Raw genomic sequence first — 18,546 nt, 5'->3', positions numbered from 1 at the left:
AACTTTAGTGTGTAGGTCGATTATGTTTTGGGTCTGCCATTTGGAGTCTTGCCAATTCTAACAGCAAGAAATCTTCATGGCCAGGGAGAAAACTATAGAATCTTTAAAATGTGGAAAAAATGTTATTAGACTATAAAATAGAGTAAAATAATATGCCTAATACTAGACATCTGTGCTTCTGGAGTTCTTCTGTTAGCATCTCCATTCTGAGCGACATTGTTCTCAAATTTTGTCTGTTATTGATCTTGATTCCCATGCTCAAAGATTCCATTGAGAGCTGTTACAAGTTTGACAGGATAAATTTCTTTCACAAGAACAACATTTTACAAATGTGTATCTGAATTCTGCTTGATATGTCATCACTACCTGTGTCCTAGTTGTCTATACACAGGACAGTAAAGGGTATTTTCAGCTTACCTATAATCTCAAGGTATGTAGTATGTGCAAAAAAAGATTTTTCCCTAAAGACGGTTTGAATAAACTGCTATAAATTCTCAAAATTGTTAGCTCATATTATTAGCTCATAACCCCGTATTATTATTCCAGTAATGTGAGTGGTTAGACTTGAAAATTTTTAAGCCAGACTGAATTTTAAAAGAAAGAGAAGAGAGGGGAAAAAAAACTTAAAACTCAATTTAAATAATGAAAAATGGATATGCTAGACAACTTTGATAAGTTACTTATTGCTTCTGAGGACTAAATTTAGTTTCTTTCAGTTAAGTAAAAATGAATGTGAGGGGGCAGACATCTGGGGTTATTTAGTTTTCATTGTTCACAGAGTAAACCTTTATGCTGGTGGGTGATATGATGATATCCAGTTCAAGGATGATAAGCAGGGATGAAAATTGAATGTAGTTCCAATTAAAGATATGGGTGAAATTCCACCTCAATCTGCCATATATGCCACCATTTAGCAGACTAAGATTTTGATATAAATATGTATGACTTTGATTTGCCAAATCCTGGAGAAATGGCCCAAATGGGAAGCAATCTTCTGAATCCTGACAATCAACAAACGAAGTATCAACTGAGACATCATTAATTCTAACATTCAGTTTTCCTAGAATTAAGTCAGCTAAGAGATCTATGAGAATGTAAAAATCAAAAATCCATCAGATTGATTCTAGACTTGTTGTTAGGCATACATAATAAAACATATTAGGCTATTCTTATCATAATTATTAGAACATTCTTATTATATGTTCCAGATTGCTCTAAATTTTATTTTTAAATTTGGAACAAAACTGGTATGCCCAATTTCTCCTTTACAAAACTACTTTGGCAATAATCTGGATAAGGAAAGGACCTAGGATCCTGCAACTGGGGAAAACTGTTTTGATTACTTTTCCAAAAGCCAGGTATCTCATAAAGAGGAAATTCACTGTAAGCCCAGCACTTAGGGAGGTCGAGGCAGGAGGATCACTTGAGCCCAGGAGTTCAAGACCTGCCTGGACAACATAGCAAGACCCCATCTCTACATAAAGTTTTAAAAATTAGCCAAGAGTGGTGGCATGCACCTATAGTCCTAGCTGATGTGGGAGGATCACTTGAGCTCTTGAGTTCGAGGTGTGGTGAGCTATGATCATGCCACTGTGCTCCAGCCTGAGCAACAGAGCAAGATCCTGTCTCTAAAAAACAAACAAAAGAAACAAAAAACCACCACCACCAACAACAACAACAAAACAAAAAGAGAGAGAGAAGTCAGAAAGGAAAATGAGATGCTTAGGTCATTAATTCCAATAGAGGGATATCCAACTAGAAATATTTTGCTGTTAAGCAGTGTGTTCTAAAACAACTCCAGAAAAGATTGAGTTAGGTGGTTTATAGGGTCACGTGTTAAACCGCTAGGTTTGGTCAGGCCTCACTTTTCCAGGCTGAGTGAGAGTACATCAAGGGCGTAGTGGGCCTCCTAATTCAATCCATTTAATATGGGAAAAGCTATATAAGGAATCAACCAGTGGGGGATGGATTAGGTAATCCTTATTTAAGGGTGAGGTTTAACCTGAAAGGCAGAAATATCAACTTAGAAAATTTTCAGAAAACCACATGGAGGTTGGTATTTTCAGTCTTAAATTCAGATAGAGCAAATGAGCAGAGAAACAGATCAATTAGAGTATCAGGTCAGAAAGGGTTATTAAACCAGGACAATTAAAGTGGAAAGCTAGATTCTGGGTTCTGTGGTAGCTATTATTGTTCTTAGTTGGTTTGCTTTAAGGAGACTCAGGTGTACACATTATAACATCCTATTTCATCTAAAAAAGATTTCCTTGACCTGGCCTATTCTAGATTAGTAGAAATTCTTGTTGAGATAGTATACTCCAAAATAACAGAATGGTTGAAACAAGACATTTTGGTACACAGGAATGGAATAAAAGTTATAAGTTATGGCAAGAAATAAATAAGCATTCAAAGAATCCTAGAAAACCTTTAATGTAATATTAAGAGGTTATTTGAATCATTGAAGGCTGTATTAACTATCTACAACCATTTTTGATGTGATTGAAAACATATGAGTTTAACTAAAAATAGAAAAAAAATAACTTTACAAAAAACGTAATAGCATATTATGTAAACACACAAAAAACTCATATTTTACTTATTGATTCTTGCCCCCAAAATAAAAATTTCCAATCTTAAAAATGGCCAGCCACGTACACAACACAGGAAAAAAATGCATCACTGTTTCTTTTCAAATTTCTTTTTCAGCCAATGAGTATCTCCTCCTTGGAGAAAAGGATTCTTGTTCAGTGAACTTTGAAGTTTCTTTACCGTGTTCAATAACTTCTGAGAGTGGTAGCCAAGCCGGGGCCAGTGGTTGTGTACAGGGGAGTAGGAGAAGGGGCCTTAGTGCTGTCCTTCAGTCTACAATGTAAGCATTTGATGTTTTCTCCACTTAATCTGTAATTCAAACCGCCCTGCCAAAGCAGCTTCAGTCTCCCTACCACAGCCATAGTACTGCTCCAAGCCCCTTCTATATAAACATGTTGAAGCCACCATTGTCTGACAGGGTCATTTTTTTTGAGACTCTGCTTACATTGCACAAAATGGGCTGACCACCAAACACTCATTCTCAGCACAACGGCTCCCATCCTCACCCTTCACTTACCCACTGTAGCAAATCATTCATTACAGTGTCATAATGTTTTAAACAATGTTCCAAATGGATTTCTCAATCAACATTTAAAAATCCATTTGGAACAACCCATCCTTTGGATTCTTCCAAGGTTTGGATATTAATAACTTTCTACTATATGCACAAATGTTAAGTGTCTTTTCTGAATATAATGACTAATGACAATTGGGAATAGTCCAAGAGAATTCATGAAGATAAATAATTTTGAGTAGGCTTATTTTGGGAGGAAGAAAATGGTATACCTGAGTGACAAGCAAGAGGACATTCTAGGCAAGAGAAAAGGCAGATGAAGATGTAGAGGGAAGTGATTAGCTCTGGAATCAGGCACAAAAAATAACTGAAGCCCAAGATAGGTAGGGAGATTTATGTTAATCTAGCTGTTTCAAATAGTTCTAATTTTTAGACTCAAATGAGCTATAGTCCGTGGAATTTAAAAGTTTGAAGATGTAGTCACAGAATTATTTGGAGATTTTTTGAAACTATGGAGTGTGCCATAGGAATTCCAGAATATGAGAAATGAGCAGGAGTCGACAAATTAGCAAACATTTTTTAATGCTACTATGTTATGCTAGGGTTACAATGATGAAAAAGACAGTCCCTGCCTTCAGGGAGCTTGGAATCTAGATGGGAGGAAGAGGGAAGCGGAAAGCCTTTATAAAGAAAGTAACCTTTCAGATGGATGGACCTTCAGTGAGAAGTAAAGTTTTGCTACACTGGAGATAAGAAAGAGGAAAAATAACTTTCATCCACCATAGGCTACAGATGTGATGAATCTGTAAGGGATCCAGTGAGCCTGGGTTTTAAAATTTCACCCCACAAAAGAAAATAATTTATTCTAAATTTTCCAAAAAAGAAAACATATTTGGAAAATAACAAATTAGTATAATTTTGCTGCCAAGCCCTAAAAAAAGAAACTGATAAAGGACTATTAAGTAATAGTAAACAATTAGGAATTATTCAGCATTGATTTCACCCTAAACTAATTTCACTTCTCGGATAGGGTTATAAAATTCTGTGGATCAAATGAATTCAGTTTATTTAACAAAGTCTCTCAAAATATCCTTGGGAATATAAAGAAAAACTGAAGATGTATGAAAGTACTTGGATTGAAGGCAATTGTAAAATACTCATAACTGTTACCTAACAGGATAGAGAGCAGAGGTAGCCTTCATGGAATGTTGTTCTTCTCTACTCCTCAATGTCTTACAAATTGTTTGGATGAGGAGATACAGGATATTTTCATTTGTAGATAGCACAGAATTGAAAAAAATCAAGATCCAATAGATTGTAATGTTGGGATAAAAACTAATCAAATGTAGTCATCACATAAACTCTGTGCATGCGTGCGCGTGTGTGTGTGTGTGTGTGTGTGTGTGTGTGTGTGTGTGTGTGTTTCCCAAAGAAATTCCATAGCGTGGGTAAAGGCTGGGGCAAATCTGGCATAATAACACTTCATGTGCTACTTACTGGCTATATTTGATTTAGATTGCCCAAATTCCAGGAAGTAATGTATCTAATGTCCTCTGTCGTGGTTAGACTACATTTGAGAGAATGTATTTAATTCAGAGTGCCAGAGTGTTATATTTAAAAAGGATTTTAGTAAATAGTTGCATAAGACACAGTTGAAAGAAATAGAGATATTTAGTCTCAGGAAGCATGCTAGTTTAATTAAGGGATATAGATAGGATTGCCATTAATCAAATACACCTTTTAAAAATATTACTTTGAGAGGTGGAGAACAATATAAGGGGACAAGAGTAAACATAGGGAGACTATAAAGTAGAGAATGCAGAAACCCAAGTGAGCGGTAAAGGATATTTGGTTAATGATGGGGATGGAGACAAATGGAGGTAAATCTAACAGGAGTAGGATGGATTGGATGTCCATCCATGGGACACAGAGGGAGGTAAACTGATGTAGCTGTTTGGGGGACCATTGTGTTCAAGATGCTAGCAAGGCACTTTAGTGACAATTATCCATCGAGCTGTTGGACATTCCAGTCTGGTGTATAGAATAATTAAGGTAGGAAACAAGGATACAGGAGGCATCTGAATAGAGTGAATATCAAATGACCTTTTACAGTTCACAGACCACTTCACCATTCAGTAACTCAATTGGTATTTAATATAACTCTGCAGCAAAGCAGGTCCAGAGACATGAAAATCAAAATTACTTCATGTAAATTTGCTTAAGCTTTCAATACCAGTAAGTAGAGGGGTGGGGAACCCACGGCCTTGGGACCACATGTAGCCTTCTGGATCCTTGAATGTGGCCTTTTGACTAAATCCAAATTTTACAGGACAAATCCTTTTAATAAAGGAATTTGTTCTGTGAAGTTTGGATTCATTTGAGGGGCCACAGCTGGGGATCTATTGCATGTTATTCAATGAGGATTGGAGCTATAGAAGATGAGTTCCCAAGGCAAAGAAATATGGTGACCATAGCATAGGACATGCCTATTTTTAGTGACTGAAGAGAAGAGGTACAGTAAAGGAAAAGAAGATAGAGCAGTTAGAGAGGGAGAAAGTACCTGGAGACTATTTTACTTGAGAAACCAGGTGGTGGGCAAAGCGTGGAGAGCTTCCAGAATGAAGGACTGGTTCACATTCTCAGGTATTTCCTAGATGATCAGGATGCTCAGTGCTGAGAACAGACCACTTTCTTTACTGCATATTTTGTCTTTCTCATTTCATGTTCACTCTCGCTTCGCACATTTGGCTTTAGATCCTGACTAGAATTTAAGTTCCTTGAGGGCAAGGTGCATGTATTATTTTCCTTCTTGTCTCTGTACTGCCGAACACAGTTGTGTACATAGACTGATATGAAATGTGAAAGCTCTCTGCATGCAGATGATTAATCATCACTACAATTTTTCCAATAGCACAATCTCTACTGCCAAAAGCACATTTGTTTAAAATGTGTGCTTAAATTTGAATGAATCTGGCTAAATTGTGCCATCTGTTCTCATGCAGTTTCAGAAATATTTTAATACAATTTTACCTTTAAAAAGACAAATGTAAGGCTATGCTTATGAGACATAGAGTCATCCTTAAATAAACACAGAGCAGACACCAGTACATCCAATCACACTTTAAAAGCTCCACATAAAGAGTGTTTTCTGAGGTTTAAAAATTTTTTATCTAAGCGGACACCAACTGCTACTTCATGCAGAAAATATTTATGAGAAGTTGCAAAACTGTAGGCATGGACTCCTACAGCATATTACTGCATTTTAATTACAGGCTCCAGAATATATAATTCTAGTTTATGTAAATCTTATTCTTTTGAAATGGGTACACTCTTCCAATGTTTGTTAATGGTCCACGTTTTGTTGTGGTTTCAGCATATCAGTTTCCAAGTTGAAGACAGCTGTTGAGCATAGTCTCTATGTTATTCATTTACATTGATTGTCAATTTGACTTTCACTACAGCACTGTAGGGTTTATTGTTGTGTGAATATAACAGTGAAATGAAACCCATGTTTAAGTTCTGCAAATAACTTACAGTCACTTCCAAAACACCTCAACTTAGGTTCTAAATTTGAGTTTGCGGTTTTACATGCACAGTTATTTGCTGATCCACTTTAGCATGCAAAATCACACACTGGCTAGGTTTGGGTATAGTTATTGTGGCATCAAGTAATGGGTAAAAATTTTCAGCCTATTTAACTCACTGGCTATATCATCATCACCAAAACTATGCCAGCATTTTGGCATGTGTGTATTTTGCTAGTTGGTGTAAATCAACAATGGTATGTATCAAAAATTTATATTTACAGAAAGAATTTCTGGCTGAAATTGTATCCACATATTTTACCCTATCTGCATATATGTCTATCCTTATTGAAATTCTTTGGTTAAATCCTATTTTGCAAAGGTGGGGATCTGAACATATTTACTCATATGAATATTCATTTGGAATATTTTTAGTTTTTGTTGTTTGAGAGGATGATATTGCAAACTTGTCATTTACATCTTGAATCAGATTAACTTCTTTCTTGTAAAAAATGTAAAATACAAAAAGGTACAGGAATGTGTGACTAACACCCATGTTTTTACAATCTAGGATTTGCTCCTAATAATTTTTAAGTAAAAGAATTAGCATATCGCAGATAAAACTGAAGTCCCTTTTTAGCCTTTCACTTCCACCAGTCACAAATGCAACCACTATCATTAATTTGCTGTATCCTTCTGGTCCATATTTTTATATTTTCAATGACCTAAGTAACAACTTCATGAATAATAGGTAATACTGCTTTTTAATTATATAAATCCTATCATAGTGTTTATATTATTCTTTAACTTGATCTTTTTCCTCAGCATTTTGTTTTAGAAATTTATCCATGTCAATCTGTCCAAAAGTTGCTTCATTTTAACTTCTCTGCAGTTTGAATTATCCCAGTTCATTAATTTTTTTCTGCCACAGTTGTCCATTTAGGTTATACATCTTGCTCCAATTTCTTACTATCCCAAATAATGCTGCAGTGAGTGTCCTTATATACGTCTTCTGGTATACCTGCCCAACACTTCTCTTTAGTCCATAGCTGGGTTGTAGGTTCTAAGCACTTGCAACTTTGCCATATATTGTGAAACTGCTCTCAAAAATTGTTCTTAATTTATATTTTCACCTGCAGTACATAAAAGTTCACATTTCCTTTTATATTCACCAAGAGTTGTTTTTTAGATTTTAGCTTTTATAGTTTTGGCAGTGTGATTGGTATGAAATAGCTTAATCTATAGTTCTAAGTTATGTAGTCCTGATTATTTATGAATTTAAGCATTTTTTCAAATATTTATTAACCATTTTCAGTTCTTCTTTATGAGTTGCCTATTCATATCCTTTGCCCATTTTTTTCTGAGGAGTTTATCTTTTTCTTATTGATTTGTGGGAGTTCTTTATTTCAAATATTAATCTTTTGTCAGCCATATGTATTGCAAATATCTTCTCCTAGTGTTTTAATCTTATGGTGGATTTTATCACACCAGAAGTTTTTAAATTTTGAATTATTTTGGTGAAATATTTTAAATCAATTCACTTTTCTGTTTTATGTCCTCTCCTAAAGTGTCCATTTCCTCTTTGGGTTGATTACAATATGCTTCCATGTTTTCTTGTATTAGTGTTAGGGTTGCATTATTTTATATTTAAGGCTTTAATCCATTCTGGAATTTATTTGTATGGATAGTGTGAGAAAGAAATCTAAATTTATTTTTTCAAGATGGATAGCTGGTTGTTCCATCACCATTTATTAATTAGATCCTTTCTCTGCTGTGATGTGATGTTACCTCTGTCATGTGCAGAGTTCAGCATGTCTCATGGATCTGGTTGCCTGCTCCTGCACCAATACCACACTGTTCTCATAGCTGTGGCTTTATGGTATACCTTGCTAGGCGGCAGGACAAGTCCCCTTCCTTGTTCTTTCACAAAATTCCTTCTCATTTTATTTGAAGATTTTCTCTTCCATATGATTTTTAGAATCAATTTGTTTGTGTTTTTCTGTAAAAAAAAAAAACCTGTGGCATTTTTATTTCAATTTCATTCAATATATAAGTTAATATAGAGATATTTATATATAGATTAACTTTGGGTTTTCTCACTTATGAAATGATATATTAATATCTAATATACAATTTATTCAGGTTTTCTTTTTGTGTCCTTTAATATTATTTTATCATTTTTCCTATAAATTACATATCTTTTATAGAGTTAATCCCTTATTACCTCATTGCCATTGTGAATAATATCATATTTCCTGGTTAACTGTTGCTATGTTATTAGATCTTTGATGATTTTATTGCTACATATGGATCTTACATCCAACAACCTTGCTAAACTTTTTAGTTCTTAACAGTTTGTTTGAAAATGCTCTTACATTTTCTATGTAGACCACCACATTTTTCCATGCATAATGATATTTTAAGCTCTTCTTTTCCTATCATTATACCTCCTACTTCTTTTTCTGGTTTATTACATCGGTTAGGATCTCTGGTTTAGTGTTGAATAGTAGCAGGGATGGTAGGCATCTTTGTCTATGGATCATGTTTACAATTATGGTAATGAATTCTCTTGATACATACATTCTTACCTGTTTTCCCATGGATTAACATTAAACATTTTCAATATGGGTAGCCAAGGTTAAGGTATCAATTATAGTCAGGTAATGAAATACAATTAACATATTCATAAGAGGACTCAATCTTTACCTCATTAGAATTCTTTTCTGATTTTCTGAATCACCCATTTGTTCCCAGTAATCCAAGAGGTAATATGCTTAAAAAACTTACTTTAAGGGTCTCAACTAAAAAATAAATAAATAAATAAAATAAAATAAAATAAAAAATAATAAAAAATTTAAAAAGGCTCTCAACTGTAAGCGTTTTAGCTCCATTTGACAGTGTTGGCTTCATGAAAAATGTCTTATCATTAGAAATATAAATTTAAATCTTTTGATATTCTCCAAAAATTCTCATTGTTCCAATTATTTTTGTTCTGCAATTTTTTTATAGACTCCTATGAACCAAGCTTCAACCCGTTCCCACTGCATTTTCACTATTCATTTGTCAAGCAAGGAACCAGGATCTGCAACTGTACGACATGCCAAACTCCATTTGGTTGACCTGGCTGGTTCAGAGCGAGTTGCAAAGACTGGAATAGGGGGCCAGCTTCTCACAGAGGCCAAGTATATCAACTTGTCACTGCATTACTTAGAACAGGTAAAACGGACAGAGTGGGATGTAACTATAGCTATCATTTGTTGACCACATACTATGCATCAGGCATTCTACTAGCATTTCTGTTTTGTCTTGTTTTTCTTTTTTTATTGTGGTAAAATATACATAATATAAAATTTACCATTTGACAAAGCAGACAAAAGCAGACTCTAGGGACAAGAATCCTTATTCAATAAATGGTGCTGGGAAAATTGGATAGTCACATGTAGAAGACTGAAACAGGACCCACAGCTTTCACCTCTCACAAAAATCAAATCACAGTGGTTAACAGACTTAAACTTTAGGGGCGAAACTATTAGAATTCTAGAAGAAAATGTAGGAAAGACTCTTACAGACATTGGCCTAGGCAAAGAATTTATGAAGAAGACCCCTAAGGCAATCGCAGCAACAACAAAAATAAACGAATGGGACCTGATTAAATTAAAAAGCTTCTGCACAGCCAAAGAAACAGTCACGAAAATAAACAGACAGCCTACAGAATGGGAAAAAATTTTTGCATACTACACATCAGATAAAAGACTGATAACAAGAATCTATTTAGAACTCAGGAAAATCAGCAAGAAAAAATCAAACAATCCTATCAAAAAATGGGCAAAGGACATGAATAGAAATTTTTCAAAAGAAGACATAAGAATGGCCAAAAAATGTATCAAAAAATGCTCAACATCCCTAATCATCAGGGAAATGCAAATCAAAACCACAATGAGATACCACTTAACTCCGGTGAGAATGGCCTTTATCAAAAAATCCCAAAACAACACATGTTGGCGTGGATGCGGAGAGACAGGAACACTCATACACTGCTGGTGGGAATGCAAACTAGTGCAACCCCTATGGAAAGCAATATGGAGATACCTTAAACAGATTCAAGTAGACCTACCATTTGATCCAGCAATTCCATTATTGGGCATATACCCAGAAGAACAAAAGTCATTCTTTAACAAAGACACCTGTACCCGAATGTTTATAGCAGCACAATTCACAATCGCAAAGATGTGGAAACAACCCAAGTGCCCATCAATCCACGAATGGATTAGTAAACTGTGGTATATGTATACCATGGAGTACTACTCAGCTATAAGAAATAACGATGATACGACATCTCTTTGGTTCTCCTGGAGAGAGCTGGAACCCATTATACTAAGTGAAGTGTCCAAAGAATGGAAAAACAAGCATCACATGTACTCACCAGAAAACTGGTTTCCCTGATCATCACCTAAATGTACATCGGGGAAGGATACCAATTGGATATCAGACTGGGATGGGGGGGTGGGGGGAGGGGATGGGTGTATGCCTACATGACGAGTGTGTTGCGCACCCTCTGGGGAATGGTCATGCTTGAAGGTGCAGACCCAGGGAGGTGGGGGGGGAGGGGATGGAGGTATGACTACATGATGAGTGCCAGGCGCACTGTATGGAGAATGAGAACGGACGCACTTGGGACTCTGACTCGGGGGGATGGGCGGGACAAGGACAATGTATATGACCTGAACTTATGTACCCCCATGATGAGCTGAAATAAAAAAAAAAAAAAGAAGACCCCTAAGGCAATCACGGCAACAACAAAATAAATGAATGGGACCTGATTAAATTAAAAAGCTTCTGCACAGCCAAGGAAACAGTCACTAGAATAAACAGACAACCTACAGAATAGGAAAAAATTTTTGCATACTACACATCAGATTAAGGACTGATAACAACAATCTATTTAGAACTCAAGAAAATCAGTAAGAAAAAATCGAACAACCCTATCAAAAAGTGGGCAAAGGACATGAATAGAAATTTTTCGAAAGAACATTTTAATCATTTTTAAGTATGCAACTCAGTGGCATTAAGTACATTCCCGAAATTGTGCAATGATCAACACTATCCATTTCTGAACCTTTGTCATAATCCCAAACAGGAACTTTTCATTTCCCTCTACCCTTAGCCCCTAGTAACTCTATTCCACTGTCTCTATGAAGTTGCCTATTCTAGGTACCTCATGTAAGGTGAATCATGTAATATTCATCCCTTTGTGTCTGGCTTTTTTCAACTAGCATAATATTTTCAAGGTGGATCCATGTTGTATCAAGTATCAGAATTTCATTCCATTTTAAGACTGAATCATATTCAATTATATGTATATGCTACATGTTGTTTATCCATTCATCCATTGATGGACACTTGGGTTGTTTGTACCTTTTGGCCATTATGAATAACACTGCTATGAACATTGGTATATCTACTAGCATATTGTACATACCATTTTTTTTTGAGACAGAGTCTCACTCTGTTGCCCAGGCTACAGTGCAGTGGCGTGATCATAGCTCACTGTAACCTCATATTCCTGGCAAGCGATCCTTCTGCCTCAGCCTCCTGTATATATACCATTTTATTTAAACCTCACAATAGCCCTACATTGTAGGTGTTAGTTATTATCCCCATCTTAGAGATTTTCAAATTCAGGTCTTCCAAAGGTCTTCCCAAGGCTGATGGTTGGATGAGAATTTGAACCTAAATTTGCTTGGCTCCAAAGCCTATGCCCTTTTTTCACTTATTGTCTTACTGCCTTATTGTAAAATCAGTAGTATGTATGAATACAGGTTATAAGTGGCCTCATGTTTTCTGTTTTCAGGCTAGTAGTTTAACTATGGTAACATAACTTAAAGTTGACCAATCTCATTTCAGCTTCTGGTAACTTCATCTGGCTGATAATTTTGACCCTGCAATTGTTTTCTTAGCCTTAGCTTTCCCTCCCTACTTCTACCCCAATTGACTACACTCCACCTTCGTCTGTGCTCTATTTTTAATTTCTGAATTTGACTCCAAAGACAGAGAAAGCTCATCTGAATTTAACAAAATAAATCTTCCAGAAAAAAAAAATCTTCACTAAAATGAGTATATTGAATTAGATAATTTCTCAAGTCCCATTTAGCTCTCTGAGTATAAGTGCTGTGAGTTGAATGTTAAAGATGGCAACTACTTCCAAATTCTAAAAGAAAAACATGATCAAAAATTGGAGTGGAGAAGTACAGAGTATATTGGTGGGGCAGAAGGACTTGTTAATGAATGTGGGGACTAAACAATTTGAGAAAAAAACAAAACGAAGCTTCTTTTAACTATGTAATGAATCCTTTTGAGACTGATGTCATCCCAGTGTTAAATGCTTTGTAATGGTCACGTTGGCTGAAAAAGCAGATTCGGAGAAACCTATTTCACTCTGTATGAAAAAGGTGCATACAGTTAGGCTCCAACCAGATGAATCCCAGTAATGCAGCACCCAGAGATTAAGGCCTGCTTGGCATTCAGATCATTTTAGTGTTTTTGACAAAAGTCAGCATTCCTGAGCTCTTTCTTGCTCAAATATTACACACTACTTATACTTAACAGAGCTTTTTACTTAATAGGACACTTATAGAACATTGATATGAAAACATAATGGACTATATTTAAAGTGCTTTATTTCAAAGAAATGTATCTACTTGTTTCAAATGGTAGCATTGTCTGTTTTAATTTCCATTATGTCCATCTGTTCATACAGAATTATATTCATCAGCTGAATCAGACTTCCGACCAATTGTAATCACTCAAGAGAAATGTTCTGCTCCCTACTCCTTTTTTTCTTTATTCTACATAACCTTTGCAAGCTGCTACTTGTCATTAAAACTATTCCTCTCTTCACATTTCTTCCTTCAAAATTATTGTAAAATCAGCCTCATGTGAGTAGTCTTGGTGGCTATGTGGCATTTGATTTTCTATATCATTAGTTTATTTATCTAACAAAGAGGGTTGTGCTAGGCACTGAAGCTTAGTGGTGAACAAAATAGAAACAGCCCTTGCTCCGAAGAGCTCATGACCCATTGTGGGGAGACGTGCTAGGTATGTGGCTGGAATCCAGGTGAGAGCTGTGATAAGAAAGTGAAAGGAGTAAGGGGAGCGGGTAGTGGGGGATCTGACTTAGACTCAGGAGATGAGACTTGAGGATGGTTCTCTGAGGGCCTGGGAGGCTGGGAAGATGAGTAGGAGTGAGTGGGGTCCCAGTGTGGTAGGCAGTGGGACTGTGAGCCTCATAGCTCTCAGCTCCAGCCCAGGGGGATCGATTAGCTCAGTTCTCAATGACTTTCACATGTCATTGGCCCTGGGCTCTCTGAGTGTAATTTATCTGTTTCATTTTCACCCACTGCATCACCCTAGTTGGTAACTATTCACACTGATATACAAGTATCTTCACAGGAAAAGAAGAAGTTCAGCACAAGATAATGGAGAGAGGAGAAGAGATCAGGTGACAGGAAAGAAGAGCATGAATATGGAGAAACTGCAGTGTGTGGACATGGATGTGTGAGGTTGAGTGAGTCTAGAGGTAGCTGCTAGAGAGCAAGTAGGTGGGTAGAAGAGAGATTTTGGAATTTCACACAAAAGAGATAAGTGAGAGAGAACCAAGGAGTGCATGGGAATAAGAACAATAACAAGAGTAGGAAGATACTTAATAAAATAACAGAATTCAAGGAATTTTATAATCAAATTCTCTTTATATAATACTTTATTATGTGGCTAATGAGACTGGAAGTGTAACACAATTTAGTTTAATAGCTTCTTTCGTTCATTCAACAAATTGTGATTGAGTGTCCACGGGGTACTGTGAGTTATGTTAGGCAGTGGGGATAAATGTATGACTGAGAAAAAGGCTGAGCTATCATGTTATCTAGCAAAACAGCAAAGCATACAAACAAATACTTAACAATACAGTAAGACAAAAGCTGTAATAGAGATCCATATAATTGTTGGTAATTAATTATATCCCCTCTTTCTCAGTTTCAATATATAAGATAGAGAAGGAAAGGGAAATAGTTTGGTAACCTGTCTTACTTTAATTAGCCTATACTGGTCTAGAAATCCATGCAGAATTATAATTGCCCTTCTGGCCATAACTATGAGACCTCACACCTGCTAGAAAGGTGCACACCTGCTAGCCGGGTAGAGCCTGTCTGAGTTGAATGTACTTTATTGTGCTCATAAGTAAATAACTTGCTATTTGCCAGAGTAGTGTTGGTTTTGGAGTTTTCCTTGTGTATGCAGTACTTTTTCCAAAAAGTCCCCTCAAAAATATTTTAAGCCACAATAACAGGGTACATCTTGGCCCTAGAAACTGAGTCCCTGGGGGGAAAAGGAAGGGAGCTGTGTGTGCTTGTCCTAAACCTCACCGAGTGCTCTTGGAGTGACCCGTGATCTCTATCAACCCAAACATCAAGTGAGAAACCACTGGGAACGAAGAGTGTTTGCTCTCTACCACTACGGAAATCAGAATCGGGGTTGCCTTCGGCCAGTTATCCGACATAAGTGGGACTTTTCCAGAGTTTCAGTTTCATTTGGCTTCCACTGAATATGTTGTTTCAAGAGAAAAACTAATGGTTCCAGTACCAGTTCTCACCACTCCAAATCTTTGTCAGTTTTCAGAGGATCATTATTTACACCCTTCTGAGCTCTTTAAAAGACAGTCTCTTTAACTCATTAAATAGTAAACCGAGTTATTGATTCCAGGCACAGTTTCTAGGTGCTTGGAGATATTATTAAGTGTAACATGAGGTTCTACTCTCTGTTGCTTCTAGAATGCTTTCAGGAACATCTGTCATTGTATTTATACATGAAATATAAAATGAAAGTAAACATGAAAAAAATCAGATTTTGTGACCACCGCCTTCCCCTGTGCCATTCAGAAGATCCTTTGGTTCCTGCTCAATCTAAAGAACCACAGCAGCCCCACAAAGAATAATCTACCTCTGCCTCTCTCCCAGATACCTGCCATTTCTGAGTCTCTCTGAAGATCTGTACACGCTCCAAGTGGGCTGGGCTTATTATGGCACTTCTAAAGCTCCTTGAGAGCTGACGACATACCTGCTCGGGGTCCCCTCCTAAAGAAATGGTCCAGGACTGAATTTTTATGGTAAAATCTAGTCTCCAAAGGGATCATAAAGAACATTTCCTATAGACTCCTCCACAACACCGAGGGCTTTTTGTTTTACTAAGAACTATCCCAAAAATTATCTCTATTGATCTTTGAAACATTTCTTTGAGATAGACAGGCATTCTAATCCCACGTTTACAGGGGAGGGAACTGAAGCGAATAAATTTAAGAGATTTGCCTAAGATCACACAAGTGGATAAGCTAGATTCTGATCCCAGATCCTGGGTTCTTGCTTTTATCACGTACATTAAAAATAATACACCTATCTCCAGGCTGTTACTCCATTTTTCTTCTACTACTTGTCACTATTTAAAATTGTACTTTATTCACTTGTTGGAGTGCTCCAGAGATCATTCTTGATCCTCTTTTCTTTCTTGTCTACACTCTCTCCCTATGTAATCTCTCCAGTCCCCTGGCTTTTATATGCATCTATATCCTTACATCTTTCCAGTTTATGCCATCAATCTCAACTTCTTCCCTGAGCTATCTACTTGACAACTCTACATCTCCACCTGGAGTTCTAGTCTTGATTTTCTCTCCTCTCTATCCCCAAGTATGATTGTTTCCTAGACCTTACCCATCATTATCAGTGGCTCTACCACCTACCTGATTGCTCAGGCCAAAACCCTAGACATCATCCTTGATTTACTCTCTCCCCTAATATCCAATCCTTCAGCAATTTCTATTGGGTTTACCTACATAACTTACCAAGAATTGGACCACTTCTTTCCACCTCTTCTTACTCCAGTTCAAACCTCCATGGTCCCTTGCTTGGACAGCTGTGCAAGGCTTTGGATTAGTCTACCTGCTTCTACTTTTGCCGTTGTGTCATCTATTCTCCTCATGGCAGCCAGAGGAGTCTTTATAAAATGTAAGTTACGTCAAGTCACTCCCCTACTCAGAACCTTCTATTTGCTTCCCAGTACACTTAGTATAATAACCCAGCTCCTGTGTGATCTGGTCCCTGTCTACCTATCTGACCTCATGTCCTGTCATGCTCCCCTTGCCTATGATGGCCTTCTTACTGGTGGTCCAACATGCCAAGCTTATCCTGACATCAGAGGCTTTGAACTTGTTGTTCCTTTTACTTGGGATGCTCTTGCTCCAGATTTTCCTGCAGCTTTCCGCTTCTCATAATTCAAATCTTTGCTCAAAAGTGTTTCCTCACAAGGGCTTTCCCTGGACACTCCAATACATATAATTTGGGAAAAGAAAAGGAAGCATTCGTTAACTAGTTTTTGAGGAAAGATGAAAACCAAGAAAAGGTGGTGTTCTAATTAGCAAGGTGTTTCCCAGAGTAGACAATGAGTACCTAAGTTGAGTGCTTATTCAACTCAGAAGTCTAGTAAGTTGGCAATCAATGCTTTGGGTACAATGGAGCTTGCTGATGACCTTGGCCAAGAGCCATCTTAGTGTAGTAGTGTAGTGGGCATGCAGAATGCAAATCATCCAGATGAGGGAGAGAATTTAATACAGAAGAGAAAGGAGGTAATTGTAGGAGCAAAGTAAGTGAGAGCAGAGGAGGGAAATAATGGAGTGCTGGCCTTAGCCTGGAGCAGGACAGTACCAAGAGGAAGGGCAGCGTGTACACAGGATTTAGTGATAGAGGCACAAGATAGTTCTGGTAGCAGTGTGGCCATCAGCTCAAATTGAAATTGGTGAGAGGAGGAGAGGGTGGTTGGCAGTTTGAATAAAAAGGAGCAAAGGCCTCATTTATGAGAGTTGAAAAGTGATTTTTGAGGGAGACATTTCAGGATTGCTAGATTGTAGTAACATCTGTGGTCATGAATTTAAATGAGACTAGTGTTATAGTTGTATGTTTACTTCAAAACAACCTTCAAAAAGCAGTGCTCCCGTCTTGTTTTGTAAACTGAAGGAGTAGAAGAGGTTCTGATGATGGGAATTTCACACCTGGGAGGAAGGGGAACTAGAACTATGACAAGCGTTGGCAGAGGTATTTTCAGGAGCCAGAATCTTGTAATGCCCCTGAAGACACAGTCTGTGGGTAACTGATTCCTGCTGCTTTGCAATGAACATCCTAGCATTGGATTTATCTGCCCAGGATAACCCTGAGCCCTGGTGCCTCTCTCTGGGATGGGCCCAGTAGCCTTTCGTCCACTGGACATTCATCCCTCTAGTATCTTCCTAGTGAGTACCTAGGAAACTCATGGATAGCAAGATGAGCAAGCTGAAGTTAAACAAACGTAAAGTACCCCATCACTTACAATGATAGCAAACATGCATACAGCACTTATTATGGGCTAGGTGCTACTCAAAGTAATTTACACATTTTAACTCTTTTAATCATCCCAACTACCTGTGAGGTAGATACTGTTTTTATCTCTATTTTACAGATAAGGAGACTGAGGAGGAGATGTTGAGTGACATGCCCTAGTAAGACTAGGACTTGCCCTTAGACAATCTTGCACCAAAATCTGGGATCTCAACCACTATCCTTCTTCCATTAGGTCTTATTTATTGTTCTGTCTTGTCTACCTTGGAGATAGGGCATATAGCCCAATTTTGGCAGGTTTAAAGTAATCAGGCATGATTTACTCTTGTGTTTTTATATAAATTTTTCAATAGCTGAAAACAGAATAATAGTGTATCCAATTCTATACAAGTTATTTTTATCTGTCCAAAAATTACAGGGCTCACAATGTTACATTTATGCTACATTTACTTTATTCCATCTTCTCCATTTTTGTACTGAATGTTGTTAAGATATTTATTCTATGCCC

At 37.0% G+C, this 18,546-nt stretch overlaps 1 protein-coding gene across 2 annotated transcripts in view; it reads left to right on the top strand.

Moving 5' to 3' along the window:
• The window catches only part of KIF6 (kinesin family member 6), a 367,880-nt gene that overhangs the window by 129,455 nt on the left and 219,879 nt on the right, over window positions 1-18,546 (top strand). The window contains exon 7 of one of the 2 annotated variants that reach the window (XM_045543626.1): window positions 9,637-9,843. The exons of the other annotated variant lie outside the window; for it this stretch is intronic. Within the exon in view, the coding sequence (XP_045399582.1) occupies window positions 9,637-9,843 (207 nt within the window). The remainder of the gene's footprint in view (window positions 1-9,636; window positions 9,844-18,546) is intronic. 2 annotated transcript variants of the gene reach the window in all.

This window comes from Lemur catta, chromosome 2 (genome assembly GCF_020740605.2).
Source record: "Lemur catta isolate mLemCat1 chromosome 2, mLemCat1.pri, whole genome shotgun sequence".
NCBI lineage: Eukaryota > Metazoa > Chordata > Mammalia > Primates > Lemuridae > Lemur > Lemur catta.
Note: the sequence above shows the minus strand (reverse complement) of the source record. Positions and strands in the feature narration are given on the sequence as shown.